We start from the raw sequence: 16,930 nt of genomic DNA on the forward strand, positions 1-16,930 counted from the left end.
CACCACCACCACCACCACCACCACCACTCCCGCTCCCTATGACTCCACTCTGGGGTTAGGACTCCCATGATCTCGCTCTAGTAAGTCATTCCTGACTCGCCTGCTTGGCTCTTGCTCCTTTCCGAGGATTACCCCTCCCCCCGATCCAGCTAGCACTATTCTATCTAAACATATCCGTGTGAAACCAGGATTGAAAGACCCCAGAAATGACTACAGCCTGCTTTACTCTTCTGCGGAAACCAGGCCCTCTTAGCTCCTCACTACTGGAGGAGGAAGCAAAGGGCGCTGTGGGAAGGAAGCCTGGGGCTGGGAGTCTTCTTATGGTAGACTGGCCACAGTGTGTTGGGAATAACGACTTGCTTGTGTATGCTGGAGGATGCACAGGTACAGATGTGGGTAGGATGTGGAAGCCCTCAGATCCTAGTGATGGGGATGGCCACCCATACCTGGACCTTGCTGCACTCTGAATCAGGTGACCTAGCAGACATCTGTGATAGACCACACTAACAGTCTCAGTTCTTCACTCAACACAACCCTCACTGAGCATCCTCTAGGAAGCCAGGAACACAGTGGAGCATAAGGAAGAGACCTTTCAAGGCTGCAGGCACCAAGATCGCCAGGCTTTAAGCCTCCCTGGTGCTGTCCTCGGTGCTGATGTGGTTCTGGCAGCAAGAGTCTAGATGGCCAGCATTGCTCCTGGAGAACTCAGGAGAGACAACAGCACATGTCCTTAGTGAGTGCGGTCAAAAAGATTCAGAGATAAGCAGCCTATGACTTTGAGACGTATCAAATGAAGGACAGCTGTTGTGGTAGACTTGTAGAAAGTGGACTTAATATCCATATTTAAGCGTGTGTACAGGGGTGTGTGTGTGTGTGTGTGTGTGTGTGTGTGTGCACGTAGGACAGAAGACAACCTCCACTTTTGTTCCCCAATTATCATCCACTTTGCTTTCTTGTTTGCTTGTTCTTTTGATTTTTCAAGACAGGGTTTCTGTGTAGCCCTGGCTGTCCTGTAACTATCTCTGTAGATCAGACTGGCCTTGAACGCAGAGATTTACCTGCCTCTGCCTCCTTAGTGCTGAGATTAGAAGTGTGCACCACCAGCGCCCGGTCTTGTCTCTTTATGAGTGTGTGCATATTGCATGTATCATTTGTGTGTGGACGCCAACAGCGGACATCAGGTATCTTTGTCTATCTATCTCTGCCTTATCTTTTGAGACAGTTTCTCAATGAATCCAGTATTCACTGAGTGGCTAGCCTGCCTGGGCAGTAAGATCAAGGTTCTGGCTATCTCCAAAACCAGTCTTCAGCTCTTCTGAGTCCTGCATGCTTTACCTAAGACTCTGAAAAAGCCACTGTTTGTCCCCTCTGATGGCAAACCTTGGTAGCCAACTTGACTAGAATTGGACTCAATTGAGGTAGAAGCCTCCAAGGCACACCACTAAGGGATTATCTAGATTAAGGTCGGCTCTGAGAATGTCTGTTTGAGGGTTATTTGATTCCATTAACCGAAGTGGGAAGGCACATCTAAACGTGGGAAACACCTTCCAGAGGCAATGCAGACATACGGAGGCAGGAGGGGAAAGGCTTCCGTTTCTCACCTGCTTGCTTTTGGGTCTTGTTGGCGATTCGTCTACTCTGTTGCCACAGCGTCCTTTCACTGGTGCCAGTCTCGTCAGCCCTACAGTGTATACTGGGGACCAGTAGCTCTCTAGGATTCCTCACATCCCTCAACAGCAGGCTAGGACTGCGGAGGCACCCAGCCTCAGACCAGACAGCCGCAGAGGTCGCACTCAGCCTCTCCAGCATGAAGGCAGCCATCGTCGGACTACCCAAACCACACTGCCTAAGCCAAATAGATAAGTTCCCTTTTATTTGTTTGTTTTTATTCATTCATTCATTTTTTAAAATATTTTAATGGTTTATTCAACTTTATTTTATATGCATTGGTATGAAGGTGTCAGATCCCATGCAACTGGATCTCAGACAGTTGTGAGTTGTCATGTGGGTGCTGGGAATTGAACCCGGGTCCTTTGGAAGAGCAGTCAGTGCTCTTAACCACTGGGCCATCTCTCCAGCCCTCATTTTTATTTTTTTTTTACAGTTTCCCCTCCGCCTTCTCCTCCCACCCCCATCCCCACCTCCCTTCTGCCCACCCCCATCCACTCCTCCTTCAAGTTGCAGTAAAACTAAGAGTGGGCAATGGTCGCATACACCTTTAATCCCAGCACTTGGGAGGCAGAGACAGGCAGATCTCTGTGAGTTTGAGGCCAGCCTGTCACTTGTACTATTTTTAATAAAATGCTGATTGGCCAGTAGTCAGGCAGGAATATAAGTGGGGCAACCAGGCAGGAAATAGAGGTGGGGCAATGAGAATGCTGGGAAGAGGGAAGTGCAGTCTGCAGTCGTGACCCAGATGCAGAGGACGCAAGATGTGACTGCCTTGCCAAAAAACGGTACCAAGCCACGTGGCTAACACAGACAAGAATTATGGGCTAATATAAGTTATAAGAGTTAGTAAGGAGTCTGAGATACTAGGCCAATCAGTTTACGATTAATGTAGACCTCTGTGTGATTTCTTTGGGACTTAATGACTACAGGAACCAGACAGGACAGAAAACTCAGTCAACACTCAGGGAAATTCACATGTCGTCGTCCCCGCTCCAGCCCTCCTCATTACTTATCCTCTCTGGGTCTGTGGATTGTAGCATGATTATCATTGATTTAATGGCCAATAACCACTTATAAGAGAGTACATACCATGTTTGTCTTTTGGGGTGTGGTTTACTTCACTCAGGATTTTTTCTAGTTCTATCCATTTGCCTGCAAATTTCATTGTTTTTAAGAGTTAAGTAATGATCCATTGTGTAATGTACCACATTTTCTTTATCCATTCTTCAGTTGAGAAGCATCTAGGCTGTTTCCAGGTTCTGGTTCTTGTGAATAAAGCTGCCATGAACATAGTTGTGTGGCAGAATGACCTGCCAGCCTGGCACCAGAGGGATAGTAAGCAACCTCTGCTAACCATGAACCCTCACTGGGCCATACCCGGCTTAGCTCCAGAGTCAGCACACAGCCCTAGTCCATCCTCTGTGTTACAGGTACCTTTTGTTGCCCTATGTGAACCTTGTCTGAGAGTTTCCCATGGATACAAAGCCTATGCAAAACTTGGTCAGAGGAAACCCGGAAAACCATGGCACCTCATGAATCAAGTATTTGCACTTGCCATTGTACTTTTGGAAGCTTCATTCAGTTTGTTTTGAGATATGGAAATCTACTAGCTAAAGTGTAAACATAAGGAAAAATAAAAATGCCAAAGGGCTAAGGAGAAGTACTTCAGTCCACAGAGGCAGAGTCCCCTGTGGCCACAAAGGCTAAATTCATTCTCAAGGTGTCTCTGAGTCTTCATTTCACAGGACTGCATGAGCCCACACACCACAGCATGCTACACGTAGCATACTGAAGCACGTGTCCTTGTGGTATGATTGGGCATCCTTTGGATACATGCCCAAGAGTGGTATAGCTGGAGCTTGAGGTAGGTCAGTTCCTAATTTTCTGAGGAACTGCCATATTGATTTCCAAAATGACTGTACAAGTTTGCACTCCCACCAGCAACAGAGGAGTGTTTCCTTTGTTTCACATCCTCTCCAGCATGAGCTGCCACTTATGGTTTTGATATTCATCATTCTGATAGGTGCTGGATTTGCATTTCCCTGATGGCTAAGGATGTTGAACATTCCTTTAAATGTTTCTCAACCTTTTGAGATTCCTCTGCTAAGAATTCTATTTAGATCTGTACCCCATTTTTAATTGGATTATTTGGTTCATTGATGTATAGTTTCTTGAGTTCTTTATATATTTTGGCTATTAGCTCTCTGTCAGATGTGGGGTTAGAGAAGATCTTTTCCCATTTGGTAGGCTGCTGTTTTGTCCTATTGATAGTATCCTTTGCTTACAGAAGGTTTTCAGTTCCAGGAGGTCCCAATAAGTCCCCTTTTCATATGCACCATTCTACTGCTTCTGTCCCTTTATAGAACCCAATACACCCTGCTTCTTATTTCTCTTGACAGAATTGGCAAAATCCTGAGTCAAGATATTTCCCTATAAACTGTAATGTATAAGATTGAGGGTTGAATCTAGAGCGGCAAAAGCACTATACTGCTAACTCCCACCCCAGGCCCTTACTGGTAGATGCTAGGGCAGTTGCTCTACTACTGAGCCATGACACTAGGCCCTCAGTGGTGAATTCTAAGAAAGAGCACTACAGTTGAGCCATGCTCTAATCCTTTATGTATTTCCCTGCATGTATGTGTACCGCATGTATGTGTACCACATGCATGTCTGGCACATGGAGAGGTCAGAAGAGGGCATCGGATCCTCTGGAACCAGAGTTGTGAACGTTTGTGAGTTGCCATGTGGGTGTTGGGAACTGAACCCAGGTCCTCTGTAAAAGCAGTAAGTGTTCTTAACCACTGAATCATCCCTCCAGCCTTTAGTTTTGTTTTGTTTTCTTCTGACATTTTTGATATAAGGTTTCACTAAGTTGCCCAGCCAGGCCTTGAGTTTGCATGCAACCTTCTGGCTCAGTCTTCTAATTAGCTAGGACCACCAGCCTATCCCACCAGGCCCAACTAGTTTCTATACTTCTGATGTCACTTTCATTTCTCCTCACTCTCCACGGAAGCAAGAGTGAAGGTGGGAGGCCCAATGTTGTTAAGCATTCCAGTGTAAAGACGTTTAAAGATTAGTGCCTAGTCCAATTGCCACCGGAGAGGCTTCATCCAGTCACTGATGAAAACAGATGCACAGACCCACAACTAAACATTAGGCAGACCAGACCTCGGGGAGTCCTGGAGAAGAGGGGGAGGATGGCTTCTAGGAGCCAGAGGAGTGAAGGATGCCACAAGAAAAACCATAGAATAACCTAAACTGGGCTCATGAGGGTTCACAGAGACGGAACTGACAACCAGGGAGCCTGATGGGACTGACCTAGGCCTCTGCATATGTGTTACAGTTGTGTATCTTGGTCTTCTTGTGGGACTCCTAACAGTGGGAGCAGGGGCTGTCCTTGATTCTTGTGCTAGTTTTGGAACCCTATTCCTCATACTGGGTTGCTTCATCCAGCCTTCAACTTGATATGCCGTGTTTGGTTGATATCTATAGGAGGCCTGTCCCTTCTCTGAATAGAAATGGAGGAATGGATGGGGAGTATGGCATAGAGGAGGTGGGGGAAGGGACTGGGAAGAGAGGAAGGAGGAGAAATGGCAGTCAGGTTGTAAAATAAACAAACAAACAAGACATTTAAAGCCAGGTATGGTAGCATACCCCTGCCATCCATTCCACCATTTGGGAGGTAAAGGCAGGAGGACCATCAGTTCAAGACCAGCCTCAGCCAACATAGCAAGTTTGAGGTCAATCTGGGATACATAAAACTCGGTCAAACAGTGGCCATCACAGAAGACCACAGCTGGATACAATGCAAAGCCTCAATGGATAAAACTGCAAGTCACGGCTCCTGTATCCATGTATAGCTCAGAGAACATCATTGAAGATGGGGCGCAAAGATTGTAAGCCAGAATATCAGGAAGTCTGCTGTGAGAGTCTCTGAGAAATGGCTCGTAAGACCAGAACATTGGTAATATCAATAAATATATTAATTCCAAAGGCAGGACATGTCACATGATCTCACCCCTAGACAAAGAACTATAGGTAACTAGTGACTCCTGGGAGAGGGAGAATGAACCACCTTACTGGTCCTTCAATACAAAATGGTCAACCCTGAAACCATATACACAGAAACAGACCCAGAAGGTTATAACATTTGTGCATACAGGTACATATAACAATGTATATAACAATACTAATCAAAGAAAAAGCCTATCAGTTTGAGAGTGAGGCAATGAAAGGGGTAAAGTGATATACTACTATCAAAACTGAAAAGGTATTTAAGAAAGGAAAAGGCACTGCTGTGCGCATGCGTGTGACGCTTCTGCACAGGAGTGCTCACCAAGGCACGGCGTGGAAGTCAGGAGACTCCTCTGCAGAGACAGTTTTCTTTATTCACCTTCATGTGGCCTGCAGAGTTGAACTAGGACTGTCATTCCTGAGCAACAAGCACCTTTACCCACCGAGTTTTCATTTTTGTATTTTGTCAGTCTCAATGCGTAGCCCTGCTAGCTTGGAATTCTGTGTATAGAACAGGCTGACCTTGAACTCACTGGCAATCTTCCTGTCTCTGCTTCCTGAGTGCCAAGGTTATAGGCATGCACCACCATATATAGTTATTTTATTTGTTTCTCCTTTTTCCCTTCCTTCCTTCCCTCCCTCCTTTTCCCTTCTTCCTTCTTTCTTTCTTTTTCTTGTGACAGGATTCCCTGTAGCTCAGGCTGGCCCTGGACTTTCAATGCAGTTTAGTTGGCAGAGTGCTTGTCTACATGCACCAAGCTATGGGTTTAATTCCCAGCACTACATAAGCTGGGAGCCATAATCTCAGCAGTTGGGAAGAACAAAGCGAGAATCAGAAGTGCAATGTCATCTTCAGCTATATATACAAAAGATACATAGACTTGTGCATGCGAGTGTGTGTGTGTGTGTGTGTGTGTGTGTGTGAGCACACACACACACTCATAGTAGTCTAGGGAGGTGGCACGAAGTATATAATGCTTACTATACAATCCTGAGAACCAGAATTCAAATCCACACCACCCAAATAAATGCTGGGTTGGGTGTGGCGGCCTGCCTATAATTTCAGCACTTGAGAATCAGAGCAAACTGGCTACCTAGACTTACTCAATCAGTGAGAGATACTGTCTCAAGGACAAGATGGAAAGAAATAAAGGAAATCCAGCATTAGTTTCTAGACTCCACACACATGCATGTGCACTTCCATACAGGAGAGTGCACACACACACGCACGCACGCACACACACACACACACACACACACACACACACACACACACACACTAGAGAGAGAGAGACTGACTAACTTTTGGGCTAGCCAGAGAGTACATGAAAACAAATGTGTGAGACACAGGACTATGGGTAAATAGCTGTAAGAACAATCTTAGAAAAAAGTGTCCAGCAAGCGTGCCAACAGGCACTCAGCATCTTCAGCCATGAGAGGAACAGAACTCAAAACCACACTGAAGAGGGACCTACAGAGAGGGGCTCAGTGGTTATGAGCTCTGGTTGTTCTTCTAGAGGAGTCAGCTTTGATCCCTAGGACTCACATGGTGGCTCACAACTGTCTGTAGCTCCAATTCTGTGCATCAGATGCCCTCTTCTGACCGACACAGGCACCAAGCATGTATGTGGTACAGACATACATGCAGACAAAACATTTACGCACATAAAATAAATCTTTAAAAAAAAAAACCTTAAATATCTCCACACATCCATTAAGATACCTGTTAGCTACTTTTTCCATCCCTTTTTCAAAATACCTTTCAGAAGCAATTTAAGACAAGCCAGGTGTGGATGATGAATACCTATAAGCCCATTCAGGAGGTAGGGGCAGGAAGGTCAGAAATTCAAGGCCATCCTCCACTCCTCCATTATAGAGAGAGTTTAAGACCACCCTGGGTGACATGAGACCCCATCTCAAAATACAAAATTAAGAGAGAGAGAGGGAGAGAGATACAGAGACAGAGATAGAGAGCAAGGAAGGACAGAGAGAGAATGAGAATAAAGATAAAAAGTGATGTAAGGAAGGGTTACTCTGGCTCACAGTTTCAAGGGAGGTCGCAGTGACGGGAAAGGGACAGCAGCCACAACTCCATCTGTGGTAGTGGGAGCTTATGGTGTAGCTTGCTCACATTTTTGTGGATGAGGAAGCAGAGAGAACAGGAAGGAGGGTCCAGCTCAACTCACCAGCAAGACCCAACACCCTGCTCCCCAAAACAGTGCCAACAGTTGAGGTCAGTTTAAATACATGATTCTGTGAGGAACATGTCACATTCAAACAAACCATAACAACTAGTATTTTAAAAAGATACACAGACAGAAGGAGGGGATGGGCAGATGGTTAAGAGTGGTTAAGAGAGCGTGCTGCAAAACTCAAGTCCAAGTGGATCAAACACCTCAAGATAAATCCAGTTACACGGAACCTGATAGAAGAGAAAGTGGGATGTAGCCTTGAATGCACTGGCACAAGAGACCACTTCCTAAATACATCAGTAGCAACTGAGAACAATAATCAATAAATGGGACCTCCTAAAACTGAAAAGCTTAAATCATTAGGGAAATGCAAACCAAAACGACTCTGAGATACCACCTTACACCAGTCAGAATGGCTAAGGTCAAAAACACTAATGACAACTTATGCTAGAGAGGATGCAGAGTGAGGGGAACACTCCTCCATTGTTGGGGAGAGTGCAAACTTGTACAGTCACTTTGAAAATCTGTATGGCGGTTTCTCAGAAAAATGAGAATCAATCTATCTCATGACCCAGCAATACCACTCTTGGGCATATTACCCAAAGGATGCTCAATCATACTACAAGGATATTTGGTCAATTATGTTCATAGCAGCATTATTCACAACAGCCAGAGCCTGGAAACAACCTAGATGCAACTGAAGAATGGATAAAGAAAATGTGGTACATTTACACAATGGAGTATTACTCAGCTGTAAAAAAAAAAAAAATGACATCTTGAAATTTGCAGGCAAATGAATGGAACTAGGAAAAAAAATCATCCTGAGTGAGGTAACCCAAACTCAGAAAGACAAACACGGTATATACTCACTTATAAGTGGATACTAAATGTAAAGCAAAGATAGCCAGACTACAACCCGTAACCCCAAAGAAGCTAGGTAACAAGGAGGGCCCTAGGAGGGACACACAGATTACCCTGGGAACGGGAAAGAGATGAGATCTCCTGGATAAACTGAAGGGAAGGGTAGAGAGGAGGGGATGGAGGGATGAGAACATGAGGAAACAGGATGGTCAAGCTGGAGGAAGAACAGAATGGGAGAGAAATTAAAGAGATATCTTGATAGAGAGTCCTTATGGGATTAAGGAGAAACTTGGTGCTAGGGAAATTTCCAGGAACCCACAAGGATGACCCCAGCTAAGACTCCTAGCTATAGTGGAGAGGGTGTCTGAACTGGCCTACCCCTGTTATCAGATTGCTAAACACCCTAATTGTCATCATAGAACCAGTTATTGTTGGAAGCAGATGCAGAGATCCACAGTCAAGTACCAGGCCAAGCTCTGGGAGTCCAGTCAAAGAGAGGGAGGAGGGATTATATGAGCAAGGGAGGTCAAGATCATCATGGGGAAATCTACAGAGACAGCTGAACCAAGTTCGTGGGAACTCACAAACTTTAGACCAACAGCTGTGGAGTCTGCATGGGACAGAAGGCCCTCTGCATGTGGGAGAGAGTTGTGTAGCTTGGTCTGTTTGAGGGGCCCCTGGTAGTGGGACCAGGATCTACCCCTGGTGCATGAGCTGGCTTCTTGGAGTCCATTCCCTGTGGTGAGATGCCTTACTCAGCCTGGAAGCAACAGCTAGCAGCTTGGTCCTGCCTCAACTTAATATGCTAGGCTTTGTTGATTTCCCATGGGGGAGGCCTTACCCTTTCAGAGGAGTTTATGGGAGGTGAGCTGGGGGGAGGGGAGGAATTGAAGGAAGGGTGGGAGGGGCAACTGTGGTAGGTATGTAAAATGAATAAAAATATAAAATAAAAAGAGAGTACTGATTTTTTGTTTTGTTTGTTTGCTTGCTTTTTCTTTGAAGGCAGGACCTTGGTTGGCCTAGAAGTCACTATGTAGACCAGGCTGTCCTTGAACTCAGAGACCCACATGCACATTGTCTTCCAAGTGCTGGGATTAAAGGAGTGTACTGTTCTTACAGAAAATCTGAACATGGTTCCCAGTATTTACATGGAGTGACTGCCTGGACCATCTTTGGACATTTACACTTAATGTGCACACACACAAGCAAAATAAGTCTAAAGAAAAACAGGAATAAAAAGAAAAACAGGAATGGGGGGACTCACAGATAAGTTATAATGAGGCTTTGGGAAACTGGCACCCTGCACACTGGCAGAAACGTAAAGTGGTATGGCTAGTGGGTGAATCATATAATGGCTCCTCGTGGAATTGAAATTGAACTAACAGGCTGGGGAGGGTCAGTGGTAAATTGCCTGCTGTGTGAGCATGAAGACCTGAGTCCCATCTCCAGCACCCATTAAAAGCAGGTGGCACACACAGGAGTGTACATACACACCTGTAACCCCAGCTCTGGGGGGGCAGAGACAGAATTCTGGAGCTTGATGCCAGCCAGTCTAAACTGTGATGTCTATGTTCAATAAGATGAGGGATGAGCTCAAGAGCTGGCTCAGTGGTTAAAAGCACTTACTGTTCTTGCAGGAGACTGGGGTTCTGGTCATAGCAATCACACAGTGGCTCACACAGGCCTATAACTCCAGTTCCAGGGAATCTGATGCCCTCTTCTGACTTCTGCTGGCACTGCAGACGTTTGGGGTGGATGAGGTTAAGGCTATAGAATGTACATGTAATAAACTGTCAAATAATGAGAGAAAAAACATCTTATTTTGTCAAAAATGTAGAAAATTTTCCCTACTTTTTTAAAAGTATTTTTATGGTTTATTTAACTTTATTTTATGTGCATTGGTGCGAAGGTGTCAGATCCCCTGCCATGTGGGTGCTGGGAATTAAACCCAGGTCCTCTGGAAGAGCAGTCAGTGCTCTTAACCACTGAGCCATCTCTCCAGCCCCAATTTTCCCTGCTTCTGTGAAGTACCTAGAATAGTCGAATTTACAAAGGTAGAAGAGAGGAATGGGATACTGTTCAATGGCTACAGAATTTCAGTTTTCAGGCTCTTACCCTAGCATTTAGAAGTTGAGACAGAGAACTGCTGTGAGCTTGGCCTACATGGACCACACAGTGAATGTGAGGTCAGCCTGGACTAGAGCGTGAGATCTGATCTTAAACACAACAGGTGAAGAGATGGCTCAAGTGTCCTTGGGCTATCTGTAGGGCCAGGTCCTACCAAACCCTCACAGACAGGATCAGAGGCAGCTAGGTGACCTCTGTGTTATGGCCAGGGGCTCCCCAGTCAGGTGGCTAATAGCCCAGATAACCTCTACACTATCTGTAATGACAGACCATATCAGATCCTCCCCTAGGCCTTGGATATTGGTAGCCTATCTCTAAAACCTATCTTCATGAAAGAAATGCCATGTACTTTGAGAAGAGTCCAATGTAATTATGCCTCCTGTGCACAGGGGTTTTGCTACACCAGGAAACTTTCCAAATTGTACTGTACTTAAATATGCCTAAAATAAACTGCCTGGGGTCAGATTCTAGAAGCTTGAATCAACACCTGCTACTGAGTTGAACCGGATTTCCTTCTTGTTTCGTGTATATCATTACTCTGCTGGTCATGGTGTTTGCAGACCCTCACATGCATGCCTCAACATGCAGGTTGCACATGAACCCACATCTATACGTGTGAACATACATACACACACGCTCGCACACCACACATACTCATAAAAAGGTGAAAAAAGCACTTGCTAGCACTAGCAAGCCTAATAACTCGAGTTCCACAGTGGAAGGGAAGAGCACACTCCTGCAGATGTCCTTTGAGCTCCACTTGAGGTGAAATCTGCTATGTAGTCAAAATGAGTTGAACTTTTGATCCTCCTGTCTCCACCCTCCAAGTATTAAGATTATGGTAGCCAAGTTTATACAGTGCCGGAAATTGTACTCTACTGGTACATCCCTAGCCCAGGCTGCCCTGGAACTCACTATGTCGTCAGTTGGCTGACATCCTACTCCCCCTCCCCTCTTGCTTCAGCCTCCCAAGTACTACAAGGATTTATCACACACAGCAACTTTTGTGTTGTAAATTATCTGTTGTAATGACAGTAATAACTTTCCCTCTGAGCTCCTGAAGGTGTGTAAGATGTAAGAGCCGTGTGTACTTCTGCTATCATGGTCACTAAAAGTACACTATGGACAAAGTAGTAGAGATAGGTCCTGGACCTTGCCACACATTCTGACAGAACAGGAACTCCAGATGGGGGAAGTGGCTTGTCAAGGTCACACTGCTGAGAGTTATCCCTAAGCTCTCACTCGCTACTCTACACCCGTTACCTGTCCTCTCCAAGGTCCCTCTGTTCCCACTTCTCTGACACTGTGACTATAGTGGGCTCTGTTCCCTAAAGAGTTATCTTGCTGAGCTCAATAGTGGAGTGCTTGCCTAGCATGCACAAAACCCTCGATTCCATCCCAACATTACACAATTGTACACACAGGTTAAGGTAGAGGTCGGAGCACCATTAAATTCAAGGTCATCTTCAGCTACACAATGAGCTCAAAGACTGCCTGGGCTACTGTGTCAAAAGGTGTGAGGGTGGTACAGGTAAATAGATAGGTTGGTAAAGTACTAGCTATATAAATATGAGGACCTAAATTTACAAGCCCACTGGTGGAGCTAAGAGGATCCCTTGGGATCAATGATCACCAAGCTAGTGGGATTATAAACACATGCTACCATACTTGACTTTTTATGTGGGTTATGAATGTCACTGGAGGTTGACCTCTGGCCTACACACACTCCACTTATAATCCCAGTATACACAAATAGTAATAAAACTTTTCTAGTCTCACTTCTGTAATCCTCACCTATAATTGAATAACACACACACACACACACACACACACACACACTGAATCAGACACCAGGCCTGAACCACAGGGTTTAATCAAGACATTTGCTTGAGGTGCTAAGGCAGGATAATAAATTTGAGACCAGCATGGGTTATGGATTACATGATAAAATCCTGTCTGGAAAGACGTTTAAGGACTGAAGCATTAAATGACCCAGCAGTCTAGATCGCTTGTTATGGGTTGATTTCTTGAGTTCAAGAAAGAAAAGAAAGGAAAGAGAGGAGGGAGTGTGCGGGATGTAGATGATTAAAAATGCCTACTTCTCAGCCGGGTGGTGGTGGTACACACCTTTAATTCTACCTTTAATCCCAGCATTTGGGAGGCAGAGACAGGTGGATCTCTGTGAGTTCGAGGCCAGCCTGGTCTACAGAGCGAGTTCCAGGACAAGCTCCAAAGCTATAAAGAGAAACCATCTTAGAAAAAGAATGCAAACTTCTCTTGCAAAGCCCTCATCCCAGAGCCCTCATCAGGCAGCTCACAACTGCCTGTAACTCAGATCCAGGGGAACTTGATACCTCTGGCCTCCTCAGGTATTTTCACTCCCATGTACATACCTACACACAAATAATATAAACACAACTATATACAATTCAATGTATATGGGCGTATGTATGTGTGTATATACATACACATTTATTTAAAGAGTACATGCTGCGAAATCATGGGGATCACAAGCCTGTAACTCCAGGTCTGAAGAAGGCAGACAGGATTACTGGTGCTTGATGGTTTTTGGCCTAGTTAAGAAACCACAAACCACAGGTTCAGGGAAAGAGAGCCTGCCTCAAATAGGTGGACAATGAGAGGACATCAGATGTTCTCTTCTGTCTTCAGTGGGAGCACATGGGTATGCATATCCACACACACGTGTATTCCCAGTCACACCCAAATAAGCTTTAAAATAAACAAAAGCCAAGTTTGCTGTTATGAACTGTCATCATCCCTACACATCCCTCCCAAATAAGGATGACACTGATGTTCCAACATTCATTTTACTTAAACAGCTAGAACCAGATTTGGAGCAGTGTGAAGGGACAGGTGGCTGATTGGGGAAAGGAAGCAGGCATGGGGAGAAGACATGATGTAGGTTGAGTTGAGGGCCTGGAATTCACAATCAAAAGCCATGGACGGCAGCTTGATCTTGGTTGATTTTAAATTCTGTCAACAGTATACAGATGTTTCGATGGCCAAGTAAGTATCTGCAGACACATGACCGGAGCATCCACTTGCAGGTGGAGTTAACGTGAAAAACCAAGGTCCTTATGGGAGGGAACGCTGAGTTGTCTGGGTTCTGCATTAGTGGGTTTTGAGCCCTGGGCTCCTGAGGCCTGACAGGATGAGAAGGAGCTGGGCTGCATAGTAGGTGGTCATGATCACATGGCGAGCAAAAGGCAAGGAGCGGATGAAAGCGTTCCAGGCCAGCACACCATCGGAGATTGTGAAGAGCACACCACCCCAGCCAGCACTCCCACCCCTGACAAGGCTGCGCCACAGCATGGAGCTCAGGATCAGCCCATAGGCCAACACAGGAAGGACCATGTCCGGCTCAAGGTGTGGCAAGAGGAAGCTGTAGTATATGAGAGAGGCCAACATGATGGACAGCAGCAATCCGGGCTGCAGAGGGGACAGGCCAAAGGCCCGGAGGTAGAATAAGTGGGCAGCAGAGAAGGCAGCCATGCCTGATGGAGAGAGGGATAGGCACTCAGTGAGGTAGGGGTGGATGCCCAGTGAGGCAGAAGTTGGCCTTCTGCTTCTCACTGTTGCCTTGGCCACCACCAGCCTAAAGGAACAATGACCCCAAAGTGCCAGCTCCTTCCCCCATGGCCGCGGCACTATCATATTCTACTGAGATTAAAGTACCCCTTTTCCTGGGGGGTTTCCAATTTCATTCCATTCTTGGGTGTTCTATCAGTTCCCAGAGCAAAGGGAATGACTTTAAAATTCATACTGTGTCATGTGCTTGCTCTGTTCAAGAGTCCATCAACTCCACACTGTGTTTTAAGAAGCCCTATACCCTCACTTCACTAACTCTGCTCCAGCCAGACTGGCCCACTGGGGCAAAATAACTCACTTGCTATCACCCCAGATCCCCCACCTATCCCCATGCCCAAGATGGCCAATCTCCCCACATATACACACATTCTTGAAAAAAAAAAATGCCTCAATACGTGTGGTAGTGAAATTTCTGTATATTCCTGTAATCCTGACACTTGAGAAAGCTAAGGCAGGAGGATCCTAAATTTGAGGCCATTCAGACCAGCCTGGACTACACAGATGTCTCAAAAGCAATACCCTGTCATCCCCACCCTCCTCAGTTATGCTGCATTTTAATTTTCTCCACACCATTCATTCCAACCAAGTAATCCCACACCTTCCAACCAAATAGCCTGACCCCAAGCTATGAACTATGAGCTGGCTGCCACTTATCACTGCCTCCTGGTGTCTTGGGATCACAGCCTGGTTCAGCCCAGTGGATTCTAGGGGAAGCTCCTTGTAACCCAAGTTGTGTCCCAGCACTAACTCAACTCCACAACAGCCGTAGAAGTATTGTCATAGGGTCTCTGCTCACCATAAAGGAAAGCTTCAGGCCAGATGAGGCAGGCATCGCCCACAGCAGAACACACAAGAGCTCCTTGGAGGAGCCAGGAGTAGCTCCTACAAGGGGTCACAGCCCACAGGAACACAACCAGGCAGAGGATAGGCAGGCACTTGACCAGGGCACTGACCCAGGACGGCTGGTCCTCAGGAATCCAGAGGAGGAAGTAGAAGGAGCAGGCAAGGATGAAGGGGACCAGCCACCTGCGGACCTGTGGGTGCTTCAGGAGAGGGAAGCTGCTCAGTCTCCCACACTCAGCACAGTCCTCAGGTAGGAGTCACAGCAAGGACGGGAAATGCCTGCAATTCCAGTACTTAGGAGATGGAAACAGGAGGACTCTGAGCTCAAGATCAGTCTAGGATACATAGTGATGGTCTATTTTAACATCTGCCCCTCCCCCCCCCCATTCCACTCTCATGCCAGGACCCAAGTTGTGTCCAGGTTGGACTTCAGGATCATTAGCCACTTTGGTAATTTTGTCACTCATGTCTCCTGCAAGGACAAAATCACAGTACCTTAGAACACAAACTCCTGGAAGGCTAGGGGATCCCAACCAACTCACCATGCAGAGAATAATCCCAGGCCTTAAGGCTGCCCACGTTCCCAGGCCTGAACTCACCCCCACCGCATAGGTTCTCACTTGGTCTGAGAAGAGTGTCTTCAGAAGCAGCCCCTCTTTTCTAGCATCCATGTTGAATGGTGTCTATTTAGGAACCAGTGGCTTCAGAGGGCAGAGGGGAAGCCTTGTAAGGTTACACATTAATCCAAGTGTGTCCTGTGGACTCTGGGACTGATAACAGGGCTCACCCAAGGTCTGTTCTTGTCTGGCACTTGCTGATAAGGTGCCCATCAGGACTCAAGGGTCCCTCCACCCTAAAAACCTGGCCACCTACTCCACTTATAGACCACCATAGGTGAGCTCCTACTAGTGGACCTCCCATTGTCTTCTGCCCAGTCAATCAGAAGGGACAATGCAGGATTCTACAGAGGGGTACCTACCCGCAACAACCACCCCTAAAGAACAGGGGGCAGGAAAAGACTCCAGGAGTCCTGCCACAAGCACTAATTGAAAAAAATCCTGCCTTGTGCTTGATGTCACTCAAACACATTTTTTACTCCACTGTATATTCACTGTTCTGCAGCCTTCCTATGTAGATAGTACCTACTCCCTGCCTCCTATCCCACTTTTTTGTTTTGGATTGTTTTTCTGAGACAAGGTTTCTCTGTGTAGCCCTGTCTGTCCTGGAACTCACTTTGTAGACCTGGCTGGCTTCTAACTCATGTAGGTCAGCCGCCTGCCTCTGCCTCCTGAGTGCTGGGACTAAAAGCATGCACAACATGCCCAGCGCTTCCTATCCCCTTAGTGGCAGGAAGCCCAGCTCCAAGGTCCAGGGACCTCTTGCTCTTCCTAGCAGGTCTCAGCTAGAGGAGGATAGGGCTATGAGCTGACACAGCACAGCTCCTACCCTATTTTTCATTTCAAAACAGAGTTAAGGAGGTGCATATCAGGATGAGAAGGATCCCAAAGTGCTAACTCAACAAGACCAGTGCTCTTTCCTGATGTTCTACCTGCTAAGCGTTAAGCCCACTACACACACAACACACACTCTTTCACTCACTCACTCACCCCCTC

At 46.3% G+C, this 16,930-nt stretch overlaps 1 protein-coding gene across 11 annotated transcripts in view; it reads right to left on the reverse strand.

Moving 5' to 3' along the window:
* Nucleotides 1-16,930, reverse strand: part of LOC119820524 (lysoplasmalogenase-like) — a 62,165-nt gene that overhangs the window by 45,025 nt on the left and 210 nt on the right. For 2 of the 11 annotated variants that reach the window (XM_038338955.2, XM_038338954.2), the window contains exons 1-2: nucleotides 15,917-16,919; nucleotides 10,365-10,528 (exon numbers count right to left, since the gene is read on the reverse strand). The exons of 1 other annotated variant lie outside the window; for it this stretch is intronic. In XM_038338955.2, coding sequence (XP_038194883.1) covers nucleotides 10,365-10,528; nucleotides 15,917-15,988 — 236 coding nt within the window. In that variant the 5' untranslated portion in view covers nucleotides 15,989-16,919. Of the gene's footprint in view, nucleotides 1-10,364; nucleotides 10,529-13,679; nucleotides 14,381-15,270; nucleotides 15,518-15,859; nucleotides 16,921-16,930 lie in introns of those variants that run through there. 8 more of the 11 variants (XM_038338957.2, XM_038338953.2, XM_038338947.2 and 5 more) reach the window with 8 other exon arrangements.

This window comes from Arvicola amphibius, chromosome 8 (genome assembly GCF_903992535.2).
Source record: "Arvicola amphibius chromosome 8, mArvAmp1.2, whole genome shotgun sequence".
In the NCBI taxonomy this organism is placed as follows: Eukaryota; Metazoa; Chordata; class Mammalia; order Rodentia; family Cricetidae; genus Arvicola; species Arvicola amphibius.